Below are 19,061 nucleotides of genomic sequence, written 5' to 3'. Positions count from 1 at the left end.
AGAAGACAGAAAGACCACCAACCTGCCTGCAGTGAGTGAGTGAAAGGCCCTCGGAGTTAACGTCATCGCAGGAGATTCCAATGATTCTGAAAGCTTTGGCTTCAACAGCGTGAAGACGAGCTAGGTGTGAGGCAGGAACACCGGCCCAGAGGGGGGAACAGTATTCCATTGAGCTGCGGATGAAAGCCTTGTATGTGGTGAGGAGCTCAGGTGTGCCAAGGAAGTTATTCGCATGACGGAGGATGCCCAGTCGGCGACTGGCTTTGGAGGCCAGCTTGAAAATGTGGTTTTCCCAAGAAAGATCATGGCAGATCATGGATTGCTGGTTTGTAAAAATAATTTGGCTAATAAAATAGATATTTGGTGTTGAAAGGGCAACTACGAGTAGGATTGGTTTGAATGAATTGTATACTATATAGAGATTGGTCTTGTGAAACATCTAGTGAGGACGCTGATTGATTATAGATAGAATAAGACAGGCCATGTGGTGGAAGATAGACTGGCAAAGGGAACAGAGAGATGGATGATGGACAGTAAACAAGGAAGGAAGAGGTTGAGAATGAATATGCTGAAAGATTGTCTAACCAAGGCATTCTGATGTAACTACCACTTTGATGTAGTGGAAAGGTTAGTGCGTCCAAGTGACTGGATAAGTTGTTGAAAAGTTATGCTGGTGGAAGCTTCAGCTCCTAGTAGGTCTAATCAAGTGAGACAGGTCAAAGGGCTGAGGCCAGACAAAGCGTGGTCACACAAGTAGGACAGAAGAGGTTTTTACCGCTCTTCAGCAACTTATCTTATCTAATGTTCCAGTGAATGGTACCACAAGCATAAGGTCACACCAGCATGAGTTACGACCGATCGAGTGGCAAACAATTGAAAGGTGCACCCTGGTTCGCTCGAGCAGGTGATTATGATTTCAAGGTTAGGCGGACAACTGAGTGTCTGAAGGACAAAAGGAGATTATTTCAGATTGTGATGAGGATAGGAGGGCTAGTACGAGTCATAGATGTAGAATGTCTGATGCTCCTGCAAACAAATAAGGGGAATATGTTCAGACGATAGGCATGTTTGTTCCACCTTGATTAAGTAGTCCCGCAAATTACCGAGTTGATTAAATAGAGTGCATCCTAACTAGTGTTCTCATCTGAGTATTGCTCACGTGATGCTTGAACCCTCAAATACAATGCACCTGCTTTGATTTGTACTTTCTCTCTTATTGTCCTTTTTGTTTAAAAGTGTAGGGATATCTCCTCGAGGGACTGTATCGAGTACCAATAGTCCATGTGTTAACAATGCAATTAGCAATCAGATTTGCCTCATAATCGACATCACTGCATTGCGTGAAACTAGGACGTGCCCGTACGTGGGTGCCCGTTCGGAAAAACATTCCAAACCGCGTGGCAGTAACGACCACAGAACCCCCCCCCCCCCCCCCCCTCTATTTACATGAAATGGTTTGGTCCATTCGCAAAGCCAAAGCGAACGACCACAGAACCCCCCCCCCCCCCCCCCCCTCTATTTACATGAATGGTTTGGTCCATTCGCAAAGCCAAAGCGAACGGCGAACGGCTAAATCGCCATAGCTCGGTAACTACTTCTCCGATTAATATGAAACCTTGAAAAGGCACATCCTCAGGTCCCCAGCAATATACCTGGCAAGTTTCAAGTATATCGGACCCGTGGTTGTCGAGAAACAGCGGTCACAGACATACAGACATACAGAGATTACTGGAATTATAGATAGATGACGTGAAACTTTGTAAAATGTTCTTTCCCATCTCATTTTTGCTTTTGCATTTTCCCAAATTCCAGCTCACGATTGTCTGGAATTGTCAGAAAATGTTTCCACTAAAATGTTTGCAGCTGGGAATCGGAAGCCTCGTGCATGGGAACACGAGGAAGAAAAGGAAAAGGTGGAAAAATGTGACCTCCGTGTCAATGGAATGACGTGTGCCTCATGCGTCTCCAACATCGAGAGGAACCTCATCAAAGAGGAAGGTAGGGAAGGGATGAGGCTATTGTTCGGTGAAATGCTTTTGCTCAAACGCCATGTTAACCCGAGAACTGAGAAACCGAGAAGATGGATGGAAGTAGAGTGTTTTGAAGAAGAGGTGTTGGGAAGTTTGACAAAGAGGAAGTAAATTTAACATTAATGTTTCATCATCATTACCGTGGCAGGTGTACATTCTGTGTTGGTGTCTCTGATGTCGGGAAAGGCTGAGGTGCGGTTTTTCCCGAGTGTTACATCGTCAGAACGCGTCGCTGAAGCCATTACGGATTTAGGATTCCCCTCTTTGGTGCTACAAGAAACAGCCAGTTCAGGCCACCTGGAGCTGCTGGTACATGGGAGTCAGATTCACTCGGTTACATCTTTGTCCACGCTATCCAAGTGCTAATCCAGCATCACATTATGTTTGTGTCTATTTCTTGGATTGTACTGTGCCATCGCCAGATAGTGGGGCAACATAGCATAACAATTGTGCATTTTGTGAGGAAAGCACCAAATTTGGCACACTAGTAGACTATCATATTATGAAAAGATCTGGATATTGGGCCATCTCAGATTCAGAGATTTGATTTTTGCAAGATTTCGATTCGATTGGGATCGAAGAGAACACCTTCTTCGTCTTCTGTACAGTGAAGTTGCCAGCCCTGAATTCTCTGGCTACATCTGGGTGCTTCATTGGGAGTGCAACCGTGTCCCTCAGGTGAACAGGGACCCACCTGGCATAGTGTGTGTGGTCTAAGGCATGGAACCATGGGACCAGTTCCGTCAGGGCATCAAGGTACATCGTGAATGAAGCCTGCTGCAGAGAACGCACGTAGACCAGTACCAACATCTCTAGTTCCAGCACAGTTGCCCAGTACTGAAAGTTGGGAATGTCTTCTCCTCTCTGGTGACACCAGTCTTCGAACTCAGGCATGTCTTCTGCATCATCAGCATATGTCATACAGTGGCGTTCATACGCACGGTGTTGCAGAATGTGCAGTGCCGCTGCAGTGATTTGATGATCTCTTCTTGTGCGAGTGACGTGGGCAGCTCGCAGGAAGGAGTCGGCCGTCCCTGGCGTTGCAATCTCAGCTTGCAAATCTGCAAAATCTGCAAATCTTGCAAAAATCAAATCTCTGAATCTGAGATGGCCCAATATCCAGATCTTTTCATAATATGATAGTCTACTAGTGTGCCAAATTTGGTGCTTTCCTCACAAAATGCACAATTGTTATGCTATATTTAGCTTAGCTGCCAGACTAAGACTGCCATGTTTCAATTCTAATTGTTTCTAAAAAGAAAGGGGTAAGTCAGTTGGATGACTAAAGCAATGAAGTGTTTTCAAGATATTTGCAGAATTATTTACTGACAACAAGGCTGGCCGGATAGTCTGGAGGTGCGCATACTCGCCTCCAAGCTGTCCGGCCTGGGTTTGAATCTCGACCAAGCTATTAACTGTCATCCTGAGGTTCCACAGGTGTCCCGTCTGCCAGCATTAGTTGGTGGACGTTAAAGATCCCAAGTTTTCCTTTGTGAAGAGTTGGCAAGTTTCATGAAGAGTATATATTATGTGCACATTTTTCTAACGCAATGTAAGTTTTTCGAAGTTATTTTATTTTACTTTTTTCGAAGTCGATGGTTAACGACATGTCCGCAACGATTGTTGCCGACGCACCAGAAAAATCTAGTTGATGTCGATCATCAACCGCTGAACTAGTTTACCAACAGGAAGGGAAAGTTGACTTTGTTCTGGAAATTAGAAAAATGAGTACCAGACATGGCAGATTTCCATCAATTAGTGGCTTTCTGCCTTTTTGCCTCAAAGTGGGAACATACATGTGATTCGGAGTTAAATAATTGTTTTGTTTTTCTCCTCGTTGCTGATGCTTTAACAACAGTAACTGGAGTTGCTTATGGGTACATTCACATGATCCGATTTATTTCATTTATTTATTTTCATTTTTGCATTACCTTTTAATTGAATGAATGAATGAATGATCGTTTTAAGGCCATTTTCCCCACTAGAGCGGGGGTTGGCCTTGCAGGCCCCATGAGCTCATGGTTCCCTGTTTGAGGAGGAATGTTTTATGGCCGAATGCCCTTCCTGACGCCAACCCTTAGTCGCCTCTTACGATGCGCAGGGATACGGTGTACCTATTCTAAATCGGGGTACACACCGTGATCATTCATCCCAGCAAGCTCGTACTCAAATTTGCCGACCTCGGAAGGATGACAGGCTGAGTCAACCCCCCTGGCGTTAATTCAACGATCGACTGGGTTTCGAACTCAGGATCCTAGGATCCCAAGCCAGCACCCTAACCGCTAAGCCAACACCAGGCTATTACTTTTTAATTGAGGAAATTTATTTATTTATTATGTGCACAGATAAATTTAATTCCCATTGAAATGTCCTTGATTCTCATTTTTAATGTCTTATGTCTCTTGTGAATGATATCTTGCAATACACGTATATCTATCTATCTATCTGTCTGTCTGCAATATTGAGACAGGCCTGGGTTATAGATTGTCAGACAAGCCACTGCGCATGATCTGCTTCGTCATCAGTGATTTCATTGCTAAGGCCATAACTTTAGTTTTTATTTATCATTGCAGATTTCCCATCTGACGTGGTTTATTTCGTAAGGGAAGTTATGTAAGCACACCAGCTTGTGCATGATTAAAACAGAAACTCTTGATGCGTAGATTGCCACACTGGCTTGGTGCAAGCTTTTGTTATTTATGCCTCAGCCGACGAAGTCGCCGGAGGCATTATGTTTTGGGTTGTCCGTCCATCCGTCCGTGCATCCATCTGTCCATCCGTGATAGGTTTTCATTACCGCGATAACTTGAAAACGGCTGAAGAGATTTAAATCAAACTTGGATCAAGTACTATGATGTAAAGGTGAACTGATTCGATTTTGGGGCCAAGAGGTCAAAGGTCAGAAGTCCCGTTAGATAAAAAATTCTGTTACTGTGCTAACTTGTGGACCAGTGATGGGATTTTGACCAAACTTGGTATGAGCACATATTATGATGCAAAGATGAACTGATTAGATTACGGCGTCAAAGGTCAGAGGTCATTCCAGGTGGAGGTGGGTGGGGTGTTGGAGGGAGGAGAAGGGAAGCAGAGGCGAAATAATAGGACAGCTGAGAGGTGATCAGAGTAAGGGGAGGAAAAGTGAATATCTGAGACATACAGACAGACGGAGACAGATGGAGGAAGGGGGGGGGGGGTGGGAGGGGGTTGTCAAAAAAATCTGCCCATCTTTGCATATGCAACACGTATATGACTCCTACAACACCTTCAGAATGATGTTCGTTGTCATTATGAGGCAGCTTTACATACATGAAGTGTGAGTTGACTTTTTTTTCCATGATGTCTTATATAATCTGTCACTTCCTGAACACGAACTGCAATGTTTTCAACGTCCCCTCTCTGGCCCCTTTCCACTCATTTGGATGTCGCTTATTGTCCAGGTGCTGGGAATGACGTGTGCCTCATGCGTCCATCATATTGAGTCAGAGCTCATGAAGCGGGATGGTGTTACGGCAGCTGCCGTTGCCTTGGCAACCAACAAAGCTCATGTTGAATTTGACGCAGAGATCATCGGCCCTCGTGACATAATCAAAGTGATCGATGTAAGTGGAATGGCGTGCATGGAATGATGTTTCAATTTTTAGGAAATACAGGTATTGCATCCTCCAACAAATACATTAAAAATCGAATCCCAATGCAGATGCAAAATGACATTTTTACTTCACACTGAGTAATGAGGCAGAGTTAATTCGGTTTCTGAAGCAGGAGATTTTGTAAACTAATTAGGTTCGTTAAATTGCCCGTCATGGAATCGGTCGTGCTGGCACTGAACCGATGAGATTTAATCAAATCCCCACCATCATACACCCTTTACTTTCCAGGATTTACAGCAGCTCATCTCCGCCATCTTGCTGTTGTCTCTTTGTTTATTCAGTATGGGTAGGCTTTTGTTTCGTGATAGTACAGTACCCAACTTGGTGATAGACCACCAACCTGCCTGCTTTACCATATGGCATGCTATGATCTGGCATCTTGGTAACCTCTGGGGCGGACTGGACACCGAGTACCACCACAGTTTGTTTTCCATTGTCGGCTGACCAATTCACCTTTTTGTAAATGGAAGAAACTAAAGGAAAAGTTTAAGATGATTGAACAAAATGTTCTTAAGTTCAAAGGATCTGAGCTTTACCTATTGAGGCCACTACAATAGAAGTTCCTTGTAAGGGTACAGTGGGGCCTTCACTTTTGAGAATGCAAATAATTGTACATTTACCTTCTGCCTTTTTTCCCTCTGCCACTGAAGGTTATGTTTTCAACCCTGTTTGTGGACGGACTCAGACAAAGCTTGTTGGACTGGTTAGGTGTGTGACAAGGCAGAGTTTATCCAATTTTGATGAAGATCCAAATCCGGATCTGGATCCGATAATTTTTCAAGTGATTCTTCACCATTGATAGATGGAGCCAAAAATGATATATCGCAGGATATCTCAAAAGGTTGTGGATGACTTATGACATAACTTGGTGGACAAGTTGGGTACTGTAGGTGACAATGACAAGCCAGTTCCATTTTGTTTCAGGTCCGAATCTGGATCTGACCTATGAATGGGATACAAAACGTAAACTGTTCAGCCTGGCGGAGGTGTGCTTTCTACTGAGTGCCGCTCTAGTTTATAATGTGATATGAGTTCCTTTGAAGGAACTTCAATGCAGGGGGCCATGAGGCCCATCAAAGCCTACACAATGGTTGCTAACCTATGGTTGTTGATCCATGCCCTATCCTTTTTAAATCTTGAGCATCCAGCAAGGAAACACCACAGACCATTTTTAAAATCCTTAGTATGAATTTGCTAGGGTCAAGTTTGAATCGCCAACCTCACAGAATCAGAGCGGACGCTCCAAAACAATATACCTTCCTCCAAACCAATATAAATATCTTTGTTTATTTCTTTCTTGTTACTTTCTTGCGAAAATCGAAGATTCTTCAAGTATATTGGTTGGTCTTGTGCATTATCACTTGGCAAAAAGTTTTTTTTTTGATAAGTATGTTGATCACTCCGCTTGTGTGTTTTTTTTGTTTGTTTGTGTGTTTGTCTGCCCGCTCACTTATACATGCCTACAGATCACAATTTTAAACCGACCTTCACGAACTTCATCAAATGGTCGAGTTTGTGGTTGGGCAAAATCCTATATATTGTTGCGGGTTCCCGTTATAAAGGGGAGATTAAGCCCCTTTTTCCCCCCCTGAGTCTTCGGGTCCGCGAGACCGAATCGCCACTTCCGTGCAAACGTGAAAAAGGGTTTCGGGACGAATTCGCACTTACCTTTGGTACCCATGCTGCAACGGAAGCGGGGATCGAGCCTCGCACGAGCCACGCTTAATCGAGTACGCCCGAGCGGAATGCGTATCACGTGACTCGTGCTGTTACTTTTCTATTGGAACCCGATTAGAGCGGTTTTATTCGTACCATGCGAAGCCAATGATGGAAGAGACAGGACAGTCAAATCAGAAGGAAGAACAGAACTTATTATTTATGTACAATGATCCAAATGAAAGGAAAGGGACACAGAGCAGAGCTTAGTCAGTTTTACTTAAATCCCAGACAATGGGCCACTCGCATACACGGGGAGATGGAGGAAGAGCAGTTCGCGCGCCAGGCGCCTGCTTCGGTCGCTCCGGGACAGCTCACTCGCGGTGTAGCCCTCTGGCGGTCACGGCACGTATCCAGGCGAAGGCAGGCAGGAGGAAAATCGTGCGTCTGTGGCCCGGCGTCGGTCGTCCTCTGAACGCGTGATTAATACTGCGCAGAGCGTGGGGAACAGGGCAAGGGGCAAGTTCGTGTACAACGGCAATTCAATTCGCTTTGCAACTCCACTCGCGTTCTCGTCTGCCTTCTGTGTTCTCGTGCCGTCCGTTCTCGTGTGATCTCGTGCGCTCTCACCCGTTCTAATCTGACGCGCCTTCTCAACTCATCTCATTCTCGTCTCATCTCTCCGTGGGGGGACTCGGAGCCGGGTTATATGGCTCCATCCCGGCCCGACTCGAATGTTCCAAACCCCGCCTCTGGTCGTCGTGGTTAGCCACTCCCCTCGAGCCCTGATTGGCGGCTCGTGCTTAGCGGCCACTCCTCCTGCCCCGCCTTCCTTTGGCCTCGGTCGACTTGTTCAGGCCTGCCACGTGGTATTTCAGCGCCAAACCAAAAGCATCAAAGCAAAGCACCAAAAGGACACCTAATCTCACTGGCCTACTCAACGCAAAACGAAACACAGGAAAGGACTACGCTTACATTTACTAAGAAATAACTGAACTATCGCGAGGCTTCATGTTGTGGTGTAACTGACTAAGAGGGGAAATTAACCTTTATTTCAAAACTGCAACAATATCTTTGAGGTCAAACGGTCAACATATTCCAAAGGTCAATCACTTTTTTTCGTATTTCTAAAATCCTCAATTTTCATCCAATTGACTTGAAATTTGAATAGGATTTGCATATCAGCTTACTGAATTCAACCAACAACTATTTTTGAGCTCAACATAGGCCAAAAGGTCAACATAGGCCAAATTTCTAAAATTGTCAATTTTCATCTGATTAACTTAAAATTTGAAGGTGATTTGCATATCAGGTCACATAATTCAACCACCAATTATTTGTGAGGTCACAATGATTTTGATTTTTTTTTTGTATACAAGATCGAGGCTCATGTAAGAGCTAACTTTAATCATAACAAAACAAACTGACACAAAAAACATATGATAAAGGGAGCGGGAGACAAGATCGTGAGAGAGAGGGAAGCACACAAGTACAACAGTAGAGAACAGGGACATCGGGAGATCTGTGGGAGGGAGAGGGCTTGGGGGGAGGAGGCATGGGAATGGGGGGCGGGGGATCGGAGAGGTATAAAACACATGGACACTGCTGGGACTTCCAGGAAAGAAGTTGGAATTTCAAAAAAAGTAGATCTGGGGTGAATTAGCAGGGGTAGAAAAGATCAAGGTTTTGAATGGGCGAAGATAAGAGATGGTGGTGAATAGCTGTTTTAAAGACCTGGAGGGAGGAGTGGGATTGAAGGGAGTGGGGGAGTTTGTTCCAGAGGCGGGAGAAAAGGGGAATGAAAGAGTGAAGGTGAGCAGAGAGCCTAGATTTTGGCAGTTTAAACATAAGAGGGTTGCTGGCAGATCTTGTGCGACCTATAGGAATATTTGGGGGACAGAGCACAGAGAGAGCTGGGGGAGCAAGGCCGGAGAGGAGTCGGTAGAAGACAGAAAGACCACCAACCTGCCTGCGGTGATTGAGTGAAAGGCCCTCGGAGTTAGATTCATCACGGGAGATTCCAATGATTCTGAAAGCTTTGGTTTCAACAGCGTGAAGCCGAGCTAGGTGTGAGGCAGGAGCACCGGCCCAGAAGGGGAGAACAGTTGTTTGTTGGTTTGTTGTTGTTGTTTAAGCACTGCTTAAAAGAAAAGTGCTCGATAAGAAATTTATTGATTGATTAATGTTGTTTGGCTGTTGTGGCAGGATTTGGGCTTTCGAGCATCTTATGTGAAGAAAAATTGCACTGCTGCTCACTTGGACCACTCGGATGCAATCAAACGGTATTTTATTTCAACTTGGGCTCGCCCACATGTACACACACGCCTGGTGACATTTCCACCACAGGATGAAGTGTTAACATTTATGATTATAAACATGATTATAAACAAACATTAAGCCGTGGTTAAGAAAAGCGCCTTTCTTTGCCTCCTGCCCCATCATTGTTACAACATCAGTCATCAGTCGTGTCTCCATTCCCTCACCTGAACAAAAATCCATATATATAATAGGTTAATGCCATTTGTATGTCTGTCTGTCTATCCCACCCTGAGAAACACAGAAACACTCCGGTGAGAAAAAATATTCAGCAAAAGTTGCTTCAAATTAATCGTTTTCAATGGGGCCAAAATGTTAAACTGGGAGGTGTATAAGGCAACAGATCACTGCTTCGTCTGCCCCCCTCCCTCCTCTCCCCCCCCCCCCCCCCTCATCCCCACCCCCACTTCGAAACACAGAAATGCTCCTCGGAGACTATAAATCACATAAAAGTTGCTTCAAATTAATCCACACCTACGAAAAATTATAATAGTCTCAATTTAACTCTTTCAACCAGCACAAGAATAAATGGCTTCCTTTTATTTTTCTATCGTGGTATTTTGACCACGGGCTTCCAGCTTGTATGTAATTAAACAAGCATGCGAAACACACGTAGTCCTTCTATGGCTTGCAGAACCCAAAGAGAAAGAAAACAAATTGGTGGATCATCTCGTCCACCATGCCATGCTGTGTAATTGTATGCATGTACAGGCTGATATTGTATGCATGTACAGGATTGTAAAATGGCAGATCCACGTGATGGAGGCCGATGATGCTGTGGGATTCATCTTCAAAATTTAATTCCTTCATTGAGGCACGCATCAGGCTTTCAACATTATTATTCAATTGGTTTGCTCGATTCGGCTTGTGTAAAGCGCAATACTGTACACGTTGTATTAATGAATTGTATCCCAGAGTGTTCTTTCGAGGCCAGGTTTAGCCTCTTTTAGGTGTTCCGAGGCGATAGAGACTTGGTAAGCAAAGTGAAGAAGAAGTTTTCATATCAGATTCGATTGTTCTAGTAGGCAGAAGTCAGTCGATCGATGTGTGAAGGATCTTAAAAGTGACTGTTCAAACTTTATTGAATTGACATTACAGGTTATGGAAACCTCTGCAGCACATATGCACAAAGCACTGCACCTGTTCTTGTCAGTTCAATGTGCTGGTTTCAACGCATCATGAAAAAAAATTAAAAAGTCATCATCAAAAAGTGCCATTTCAATGGCGTCGTCATCTGTTCTGAATGCCACTTCCTAGCCTGCTCTTGAACTTGTGATATTTAACGAATCCCTTAGTGAGGTTTTGCTGATTGCGTTTTGCCATATTATTTCCCACTAATTGATTTGTTATTGCTTTATGTTTTCTTTCTTGTTTCACTCGCTGATATGAAAATAGTTGTATAATCGAGAATTTAAATGTGAATATGGGCAAAACTGAATACCATCGTTTGTGTGATCAGAACACAGCAAGTCCAAACTCGTCTCCCGAGAAGTAATCCTATATATTTATCCCCACGTTGATGTTGTAAATTTATTTATTTATATTATTTCCCTTCTCTGCTCCCTTCCTTCCTTCCTTCTTTCTAGCTCTTTCTCTCTCTCTTTCTCTCTCTGTCTGTTCTCTGCCTGTCCGTCACACTATCTCATCCGAAACGGTTTGGCAGAAATTCACCAAACTTGGTAGTTATGATCACGCAGCACAAAAGTGTAAGAGTAGTATCATTTTGGACCCACCCCTTGGGGCGGGGTCAAAAGGTCAAATATGGGAAAAATGCAATTACGGGGACATGTTTAAATATTTTAAAATGAAACTTTGTATATGTGATCATCATTGAGAGACGCATGGAATATGTAACAATTTTTTTGGGATTTGATTACCAGTTCATGCTGCAGGAGATGGGGATGTAGGGTCACAGGGGTCAAAACGAGGAAAAATGTTTTAACTCAAAATCTGACATTGGGTCGTTCCAGGTGGAACTTTGTGCTTTATCTTTACCTTTCCCTTTACCTCCGCCACCAAAGGTGGATGGAGGTTATGTTTTCACCCCTGTCTGTCTGTCTGTTTGTTTATGACTCCCGCCTCGCCCAGCTCCCACTTTTCAGCTCTCCATTTTCTTCCAGACCATGTTTCCCTTTTCTTTTTAATTAAAAATGAGAATGTTAGTTTCTCAGATGTAATGGGAACTGTATATGATGTATGAGGTTCAACCTTGTTGCATCACATACTGTAGCTCCATAAAATCGCTTGCATGCTCGCTGGACAACAAAGCGTCACATTTTTCATTGATTGTGAAAATTTAAATTGTAAAAAAATTATAATTGTTAGCGTCTGTCGTCCACTCATTTAAAATCATTTTCTTTTTTAGAATATTGTCTCTCACTAGGTCACTGTGTATGTCAATCCACCTCATCTGATCAACCGCTTTGTATTCCATTCTGTATGGAGTATTTTTTATCAAATAAATGACAAATTCAAGTATGGGTTGTGCCTAATGTTTGACGCCGCATAATGATTTTAACAATTTTCATCCAAAAGCAAACCAATCTCGCCTATTGGAACGCGATGTTCATTGTGGGGGTTTACGGTATTAAGACAGCAGCCTGTTGTAGTTAATGCAATCGTCTGCAGCTGGGCTGTTGGATAGACAGATGGACCTTGTCTTCCTTCAGAAGAATTGCTGGGATAGATTATTATCAAAGAAGCAGATTTCGTGCTTTCGATACATCTCCTCAATGAATATTGTTGCAAAAACCCAGAAGGGGTTTTTGATGAGTTGTAACATGTTAGGAAGTTAATTAGGCTTTTGTTTACTTAATTCATTGATGAAATCGTGCTGTGTTTACACTTGCAGCTGGAGAAAGTCATTCTTCATAAGCCTTGTGTGCATGTTGCCTGTGATGGGTCTGATGATTTATTCGATGGTGTATCGTGACCGTCTGCCTACCGACATCATACCAGGCTTATCTGTCATGAACCTCACATTGTTCCTTCTTTGTACACCTCTACAGGTATGTTGAATCTAGGTATTTTGCAAATTCATAAAGATTACAAGGTATATCTAATACAAGAATGATTCCTATGTGGCTAACTTCAGCATTTGCTGTTATGGGACTTGATCTGTGCCTTGCTGCCTCAGCAAGTGAGGGGGTTATATATATATATATATAAAATGTGAGGAACATAGAGTCCTGAAAGTGTTGGCAAATGGAGAAGCACCAGATGCCAATGAAATTTCAATAGAACTCTAACGATATTTGGGAGGAGGCAATCAAGATTTTAACAGCTATCTGAACACATATCTGGAGCAGGATTGTGCGGCCTAAAACGTGGAAGCAGTCAGATACCAACGCTAAAGGGGTTGCAAGAGGATGTTCAAATAACCAAACTACTGCCTTTATTTCACCTGCCAGCAAGATATTAGTAAAGATAATTCAACACATAATAGAAGACTTCATTAAGGGATAAATGTCCATTGAGCAATCTGGCTTTGGAAGAGGAAGATGTATGAGAGATCAAATCGAAAATCTGAAGTGGATTCTGGAAAAAGCAAGGGAATATCAAAGGAAGGTGTATCCCTGTTTTGTATATTATCGCAAAACTATTGATTGTGTTGATCATGAATTGATGTGGATTATGCTGAGAGAAGTAGGGATGGTGGAGCACCTGATATGTCTGATAAGTGTGTGCACTAAACAAGAAGATATAATAAGAATGGATGGACATAATCGTTTGGAATTGTAAAAGGGGTTAGACAGGGGTTGCATTCTCTCCCCTTGTTAAAGCTGTACAGTTCGTACATCATGAGGAAATCAAACTTGGATGACGTGTGCTGAATGGATGGGGTAAAGGCTGCAACCAAGGTGTCTGGGCCAAAGTTTCATGAAGCAGTGAAGGAAAGGGATGTTTGGAGAAATCCTATCATTTATGTCACCAGATGCCAGCACCGACTGGATTCAGCAAGTTTTATGGATTGTGAAAGGGCGTTTACATATTTGATGAATTGGAATTTCGTTGCATTTTGCAAGAAGCTAAATAGCTCAAGTAAATCAAGAATGAGTGATTACAATGAGCTCTTCATTTAATAGTTTGCAGCTATCATCATTTTTCATGTAAATACAGCAAAAGTTATGAAATAAAACTATTCTTTACATTCGAATGGGTTTATAGGCAATGTCAAGTCATCATTTATGATTGCAAGTTGAAGATGAACGTTAAGGGGTGAATCTGCTGCTTATAAACCAAAGTGGAAAAAAAAAACTAACAGTAATTGGCCTCCACTCCATGTACCAGGCTCAGAATAAAATTTGCTGGCATTCATTGATCACATCACACTGTGTGTGCTATTTGTCTCACGCCATCCTGCTCACCATCCACCTGTTCCCCAAGCTCACCATGCCACTGTATGACTAACCTACTTTTCTTTTCCTTAGTCATTGCTAAGTTGTGTCGGGCATGTTTGTGTCGGGAGCAGATCTTTGGTGGTCGATATTTCTACATCCAGGCTTACCGAGCATTAAAGCATGGCACGTCCAACATGGATGTGCTGATCGTGCTGGCCACTAGCACTGCATACCTCTACTCTGTGATCATTCTGGTAGTTGCCATGGTGGAGCGTGCGAAACACAGTCCAGTCACCTTTTTTGACACTCCACCGATGCTTTTTACCTTCGTATCACTTGGACGGTGGCTCGAGCACATTGCCAAGGTCAGCAGCTTAGGACTTTGGACTCTGAAACATTTGAAGACTTGGAATTCATTGCAGTAAGTCAATAATCAAGCAATGTCGTCATGACCCAAGAATGTTATCAATCTGCTTGTTTCAGGGTAAAACATCAGAAGCTCTGTCCAAGCTCATGTCTCTACAAGCAATGGAAGCAACAATTGTTACACTGGGACCAGAGAACACGATCCAAACGTAAAACCTATTCCTAGATCTGATATGTTTCCCCATTGATCATTGATCAGATATGGATCAGTGTTCCCATTTTCCCACTGTTTAATCATCGTTTTGTTTATTTTAAGTGCTCCTGTTTTCTTCATAACTTGTACTCTGTATTGCGTGTTATAGTGAAGTACAAATGGATGTAGACTTAGTCCATCGTGGGGACATAGTGCGAGTGTTTCCTGGAGGAAAGTTTCCAGTGGACGGACGGGTCCTAGTAGGCGTATCCATGGCAGATGAGTCCCTTATCACAGGTAATACCTGCAACTTGCTTTTTGTATGCATATATGATTATGGGTTACACTAATGTCTACTTTGTCGAGCGTGAGTGAGTGGGCAAACCTGAGCATGTGCGCTGCAGGTGAGTGGATGCCTGTGCGTAAAGGCCCCGGTAGCTTGGTGATCGCGGGTGCAATGAATCAGCACGGGGCGCTGCTCTACGAGGCGACACACGTCGGTGCCGACACGACGCTTGCACAAATTGTTCGCCTGGTCGAAGAAGCACAAATCAGCAAGGTGAACTCTCATTATGAAAATGACTGTTCTGTGGATTATATATCCTGTGCAATTTGTAGGTCTCATATCAACTTGAACAACAACATTGCTTTATTACCTCTGCCACCTAAGGTGAAAATAGGTTATGCTTTCACCTCTGCCTGTTTGTCTATCTGTCTATGAGCGAAGATATAGCCTGATACAGATATGGCCTATATATGAGGATATGCGAAAAAGTTGTGGATCGATTTGGATGAAATTTGGTGGACATATTGGGTGTGTGACAAGGACGAATTGATTCGATTTTGGTGAAGATCCAGATACTAAAATTAAAAAAAAAATTATGGCCCCACTGATGAAGTCGCCGAAGGCATCATGTCTGGTCCGTCTGGCTGTCCGTCAAGTCCGTGCATCGGTCCGTGATAGGTTTTTGTTGCTTCAATAACTTGAGAGGCTGAAAAGAACCAAGGCAAACTTGGTACAAGTATGTACAATGATATAAAGATAAACGGATGAGATAATGGGGTCAAGAGGTCAAAGATCAGAGGTCTCGTTAGATAAAATTCTGTTACTGAGCTAACATTTGATCCAGTGATGGGATTTTGACCAAACTAGGTATACGTATATATTATGATGCAAAGATGAACTGATTCAATTTTGGCATCAAAGGTCAGAGGTCAGAGGTCATATGTAAAAAGTGATACTTGAGAACAGCTGAAGGGATTTGAATCAAACTTGGTTCGAGTATGTATAATTATGTAATAATGTTGGCAGAGGCATATCGGTCGACGTCGCAATGTGGAAGACTGCCCTTCTCGTTAAGTGAGTGTTCGCAATTGAAAGATAGGGCCAAAAACTATATGTAACACGGTATTTCAAAAAAGGTGTGGACAAGTTATGGCAAAAGTAGCTGGATGAGTTGGTTAGGTGACGAGAACAAGCCAATTAGATTTTGGTTTAGGTCCAAATCCAGATCTGGCCTATCAGTGGGATACAAAACATAAACTGTTCAGCTTGGCGGAGGGAGGTATGCGCCCTACTAAGTGCCGTTCTAGTCCGATCATACTTTTGGAAAATGCCAGCATTTTTGCCAATCAACTTGTATTTCGTTTTAAAATTGGTTCATCTCTCGATGAATTATCTAAAAATTAGACTGGTTGTTCATTAACCAGGAATCCATGTATTGGAATCTTTCCATGCATATAATCACAAATATAAGACAACTATGAGGAGTTTTCTAAACACAGAGTACACAAAAGACGTGTGCAATGCAAATGGTGGTCAGACTTTCAGAGCTCTGTTCTTTTCCAAATCATTGGCCAAAATAAGCAGCTTGCATAAGCAGACTGAATAATGGGGCATGCAGAGAGAGCGAGGGGCAGAAATGGCACACTTTAGTTCACAGTGTCCCCGGTGTGATGTATCGGTATACCGGATGCGAGGCAATGATACTTTTGGGCACATGACCTCTCCATTCCATGTTGTTTTGCTTCCGATCCTCAGCATCAGTGCTCCTCCAGCTTCCCCTGACCTCTCCCTGCCCTCTTCATTCTCGACCTTTCTGCTTCTCTCATCCCCAATTTTATGTGCTGAATGTAGATTTTCCCAGATTTGCATCACCCAGTCCAACGACGCCTAAAGTAATCTACTCTTACCTCTTCCTCAATCTCTGACCAGTTTAAACTGGCTTCCAGTTTTCATTAGATGCATATATATCTGTCCTTCCACATGGAATGAGTATTGGATCCAATGCTCCTTCCCCTGTTGTTGTGATTGGGTGTGTCGTTTTGTTTCCCACTGCGGAGGATTACAAAGTTAGCCACATCCATGTTTTCTACATTGCGAGGAGATTTGACTTTTAACAGTTTGTATTGCTCCGCAACACCTTGCTTAAAACGTTGCTTCATCTTCTGGTACTGCGCAAGATTGTTGGAAATGCTATTACTGGAAAATCCCTTTGATAGATCAGCACCTGCGAAAAACAAAGCCCCCGGGGTACTTATCGTATAAAGATGCACACTCTATATGTAAAGTTGTAAAAGCATATATCACACACCATAAAGCTAACCCCCCCCATCCCACTCCACGAACATGTCACATTGTTGCAAGCTTTAGGGATATAGCATTACGTGAGGATTGCATAAACAGGTATACAAATTTAAAAATAGATGTGACTAATGTTGCTCTTCGAAACTTTTTACACTTCTTGAAATGAAGAAATACAAATGACACTAACGCGAGACTGTTCTTTGTTCCTCGTCGTAATGTCAATTTGTTTTCCTTTCTTATTACTCTGCTTTGAGTCGGGGATGTCCTGTGGGAGGAAGGATTCTGTCAAACAGATTATGTCCAGTTTATCAGCAGTGGCCTGGGTTGAAAGATCTGTCAGGTTGGAGCAGGCACATCAGATGTTTGATATCCACACAGTTAGGGACAGTGGAAGAGGTTTAGGGAGTGTGCATAACGTGAGGGGAAGGCTTTGAGTGTGTGAGGTGAGGGGGAAGGTTTGAGTGTGTGGGGTGAGGGGGAAGGTTTGAGTGTGTGGGGTGAGGGGGAAGGTTTGAGTGTGTAAGTGAGGGGGAAGGTTTAAGTGGGTGGGGTGAGGGGAAGGTTTGAGTGTGTGGGGTGTGCGGGAAGGTTTGAGCGTGTGGGGTGAGGGGGAAGGTTTGAGCGTGTGGGGTGAGGGGAGGTTTGAGTGGTTCAGTGTGGGGGAAGATTTGAGTGGGTTGGGTGCGGGGGAAGGTTTGAGTGGGTTGGGTGCGGGGGAAGGTTTGAGTGGGTTAGGTGCGGGGGAAGGTTTGAGTGTGTTGGGTGAGGGGGGAGGTTTGAGTGTGTGTGGGGAGGTTTGAGTGTGTGGGGTGTGGGGGAAGGTTTGAGTGTGTGGGGGTGTGGGGGAAGGTTTGAGTGTGTGGGGGAAGGTTTGAGTGCGTGGGGTGTGGGGGAAGGTTTCAGTGTGTGGGGTGAGGGGGAAGGTTTGAGTGTGTGGGATGATGAGGGAGGTTTGAGTGGTTAGGTGCAGGGGAAGATTTGAGTGTGTGGGGTGTGGAGGAAGGTTTGAGTGGGTGGAGTGAGGGGGGGGGAAGGTTTGAGTGTGTGAAGTGAGGGGGGGAGGTTTGAGTGGTTAAATGCGGGGAAGGTTTGAGTGGGTGGGGTGAGGGGGAAGGTTTAAATGTGTGGAGTGAAGGGGAAGGTTTGAATGGGTTGGGTGAGGGGGAAGGTTTGAGTGGGTTGGGTGCAGGGGATGGTTTGAGTGGGTTGGGTGCGGGGGAAGGTTTGTGTGGGTTGGGTGTGGGGGAAGGTTTGTGTGGGTTGGGTGCGGGGGAAGGTTTGAGTGGGTTGGTTGTGGGGGAAGGTTTGAGTGGGTTGGGTGAGGGGGAATGTTTGAGTGGGTTGGGTGAGGGGGAATGTTTGAGTGGGTTGGGTGAGGGGGAAGGTTTGAGTGTGTGGGGTGAGGGGGAAGGTTTGAGTGTGTGGGGTGAGGGGGAAGGTTTGAGTGTGTGGGGTGAGGGGGAAGGCTTGAGTGTGAAAGTGAGGCGGAAGGTTTAAGTGGGTGGGGTGAGGGGAAGGTTTGAGTGTGTGGGGTGTGGGGGAAGGTTTGAGTGTGTGGGGTGCGGGGGAAGGTTTGAGCGTGTGGGGTGAGGGGGAAGGTTTGAGCGTGTGGGGTGAGGGCAGGTTTGAGTGGTTCGGTGTGGGGGAAGATTTGAGTGGGTTGGGTGCGGGGGAAGGTTTGAGTGGGTTGGGTGCGGGGGAAGGTTTGAGTGGGTTGGGTGCGGGGGAAGGTTTGAGTGTGTTGGGTGAGGGGGAAGGTTTGAGTGTGTGTGGGGAGGTTTGAGGGTGTGGGGGAAGGTTTGAGTGTGTGGGGTGTGGGGGAAGGTTTGAGTGTGTGGGTTGAGGGGGAAGGTTTGAGTGTGTGGGGTGAGGGGAAGGTTTGAGTGTGTGGGGTGAGGGGAAGGTTTGAGTGGGTGGGGTGAG

The 19,061-nt window shown here is 44.3% G+C and overlaps 1 protein-coding gene across 6 annotated transcripts in view; it reads left to right on the top strand.

Annotated features, from left to right (window-relative positions):
- Window positions 1-19,061, top strand: part of ATP7B (ATPase copper transporting beta) — a 74,746-nt gene that overhangs the window by 15,393 nt on the left and 40,292 nt on the right. For 3 of the 6 annotated variants that reach the window (XM_078768220.1, XM_068135603.2, XM_078768221.1), the window contains 9 exons: window positions 1,864-1,998; window positions 2,179-2,339; window positions 5,468-5,629; window positions 9,542-9,618; window positions 12,504-12,660; window positions 14,124-14,357; window positions 14,476-14,567; window positions 14,721-14,848; window positions 14,956-15,110. In XM_078768220.1, the coding sequence (XP_078624346.1) occupies window positions 1,864-1,998; window positions 2,179-2,339; window positions 5,468-5,629; window positions 9,542-9,618; window positions 12,504-12,660; window positions 14,124-14,357; window positions 14,476-14,567; window positions 14,721-14,848; window positions 14,956-15,110 (1,301 nt within the window). Of the gene's footprint in view, window positions 1-1,812; window positions 1,999-2,178; window positions 2,340-5,467; window positions 5,630-9,541; window positions 9,619-12,503; window positions 12,661-14,123; window positions 14,358-14,475; window positions 14,568-14,720; window positions 14,849-14,955; window positions 15,111-19,061 lie in introns of all 6 variants that reach the window. The other 3 variants (XM_068135601.2, XM_068135599.2, XM_068135602.2) reach the window with 1 other exon arrangement.

Source organism: Myxine glutinosa, chromosome 14, assembly GCF_964187855.1.
Source record: "Myxine glutinosa chromosome 14, kmMyxGlut1.1, whole genome shotgun sequence".
Classification (NCBI taxonomy): Eukaryota; Metazoa; Chordata; class Myxini; order Myxiniformes; family Myxinidae; genus Myxine; species Myxine glutinosa.
This window is presented reverse-complemented; position numbering and strand designations above follow the sequence as displayed.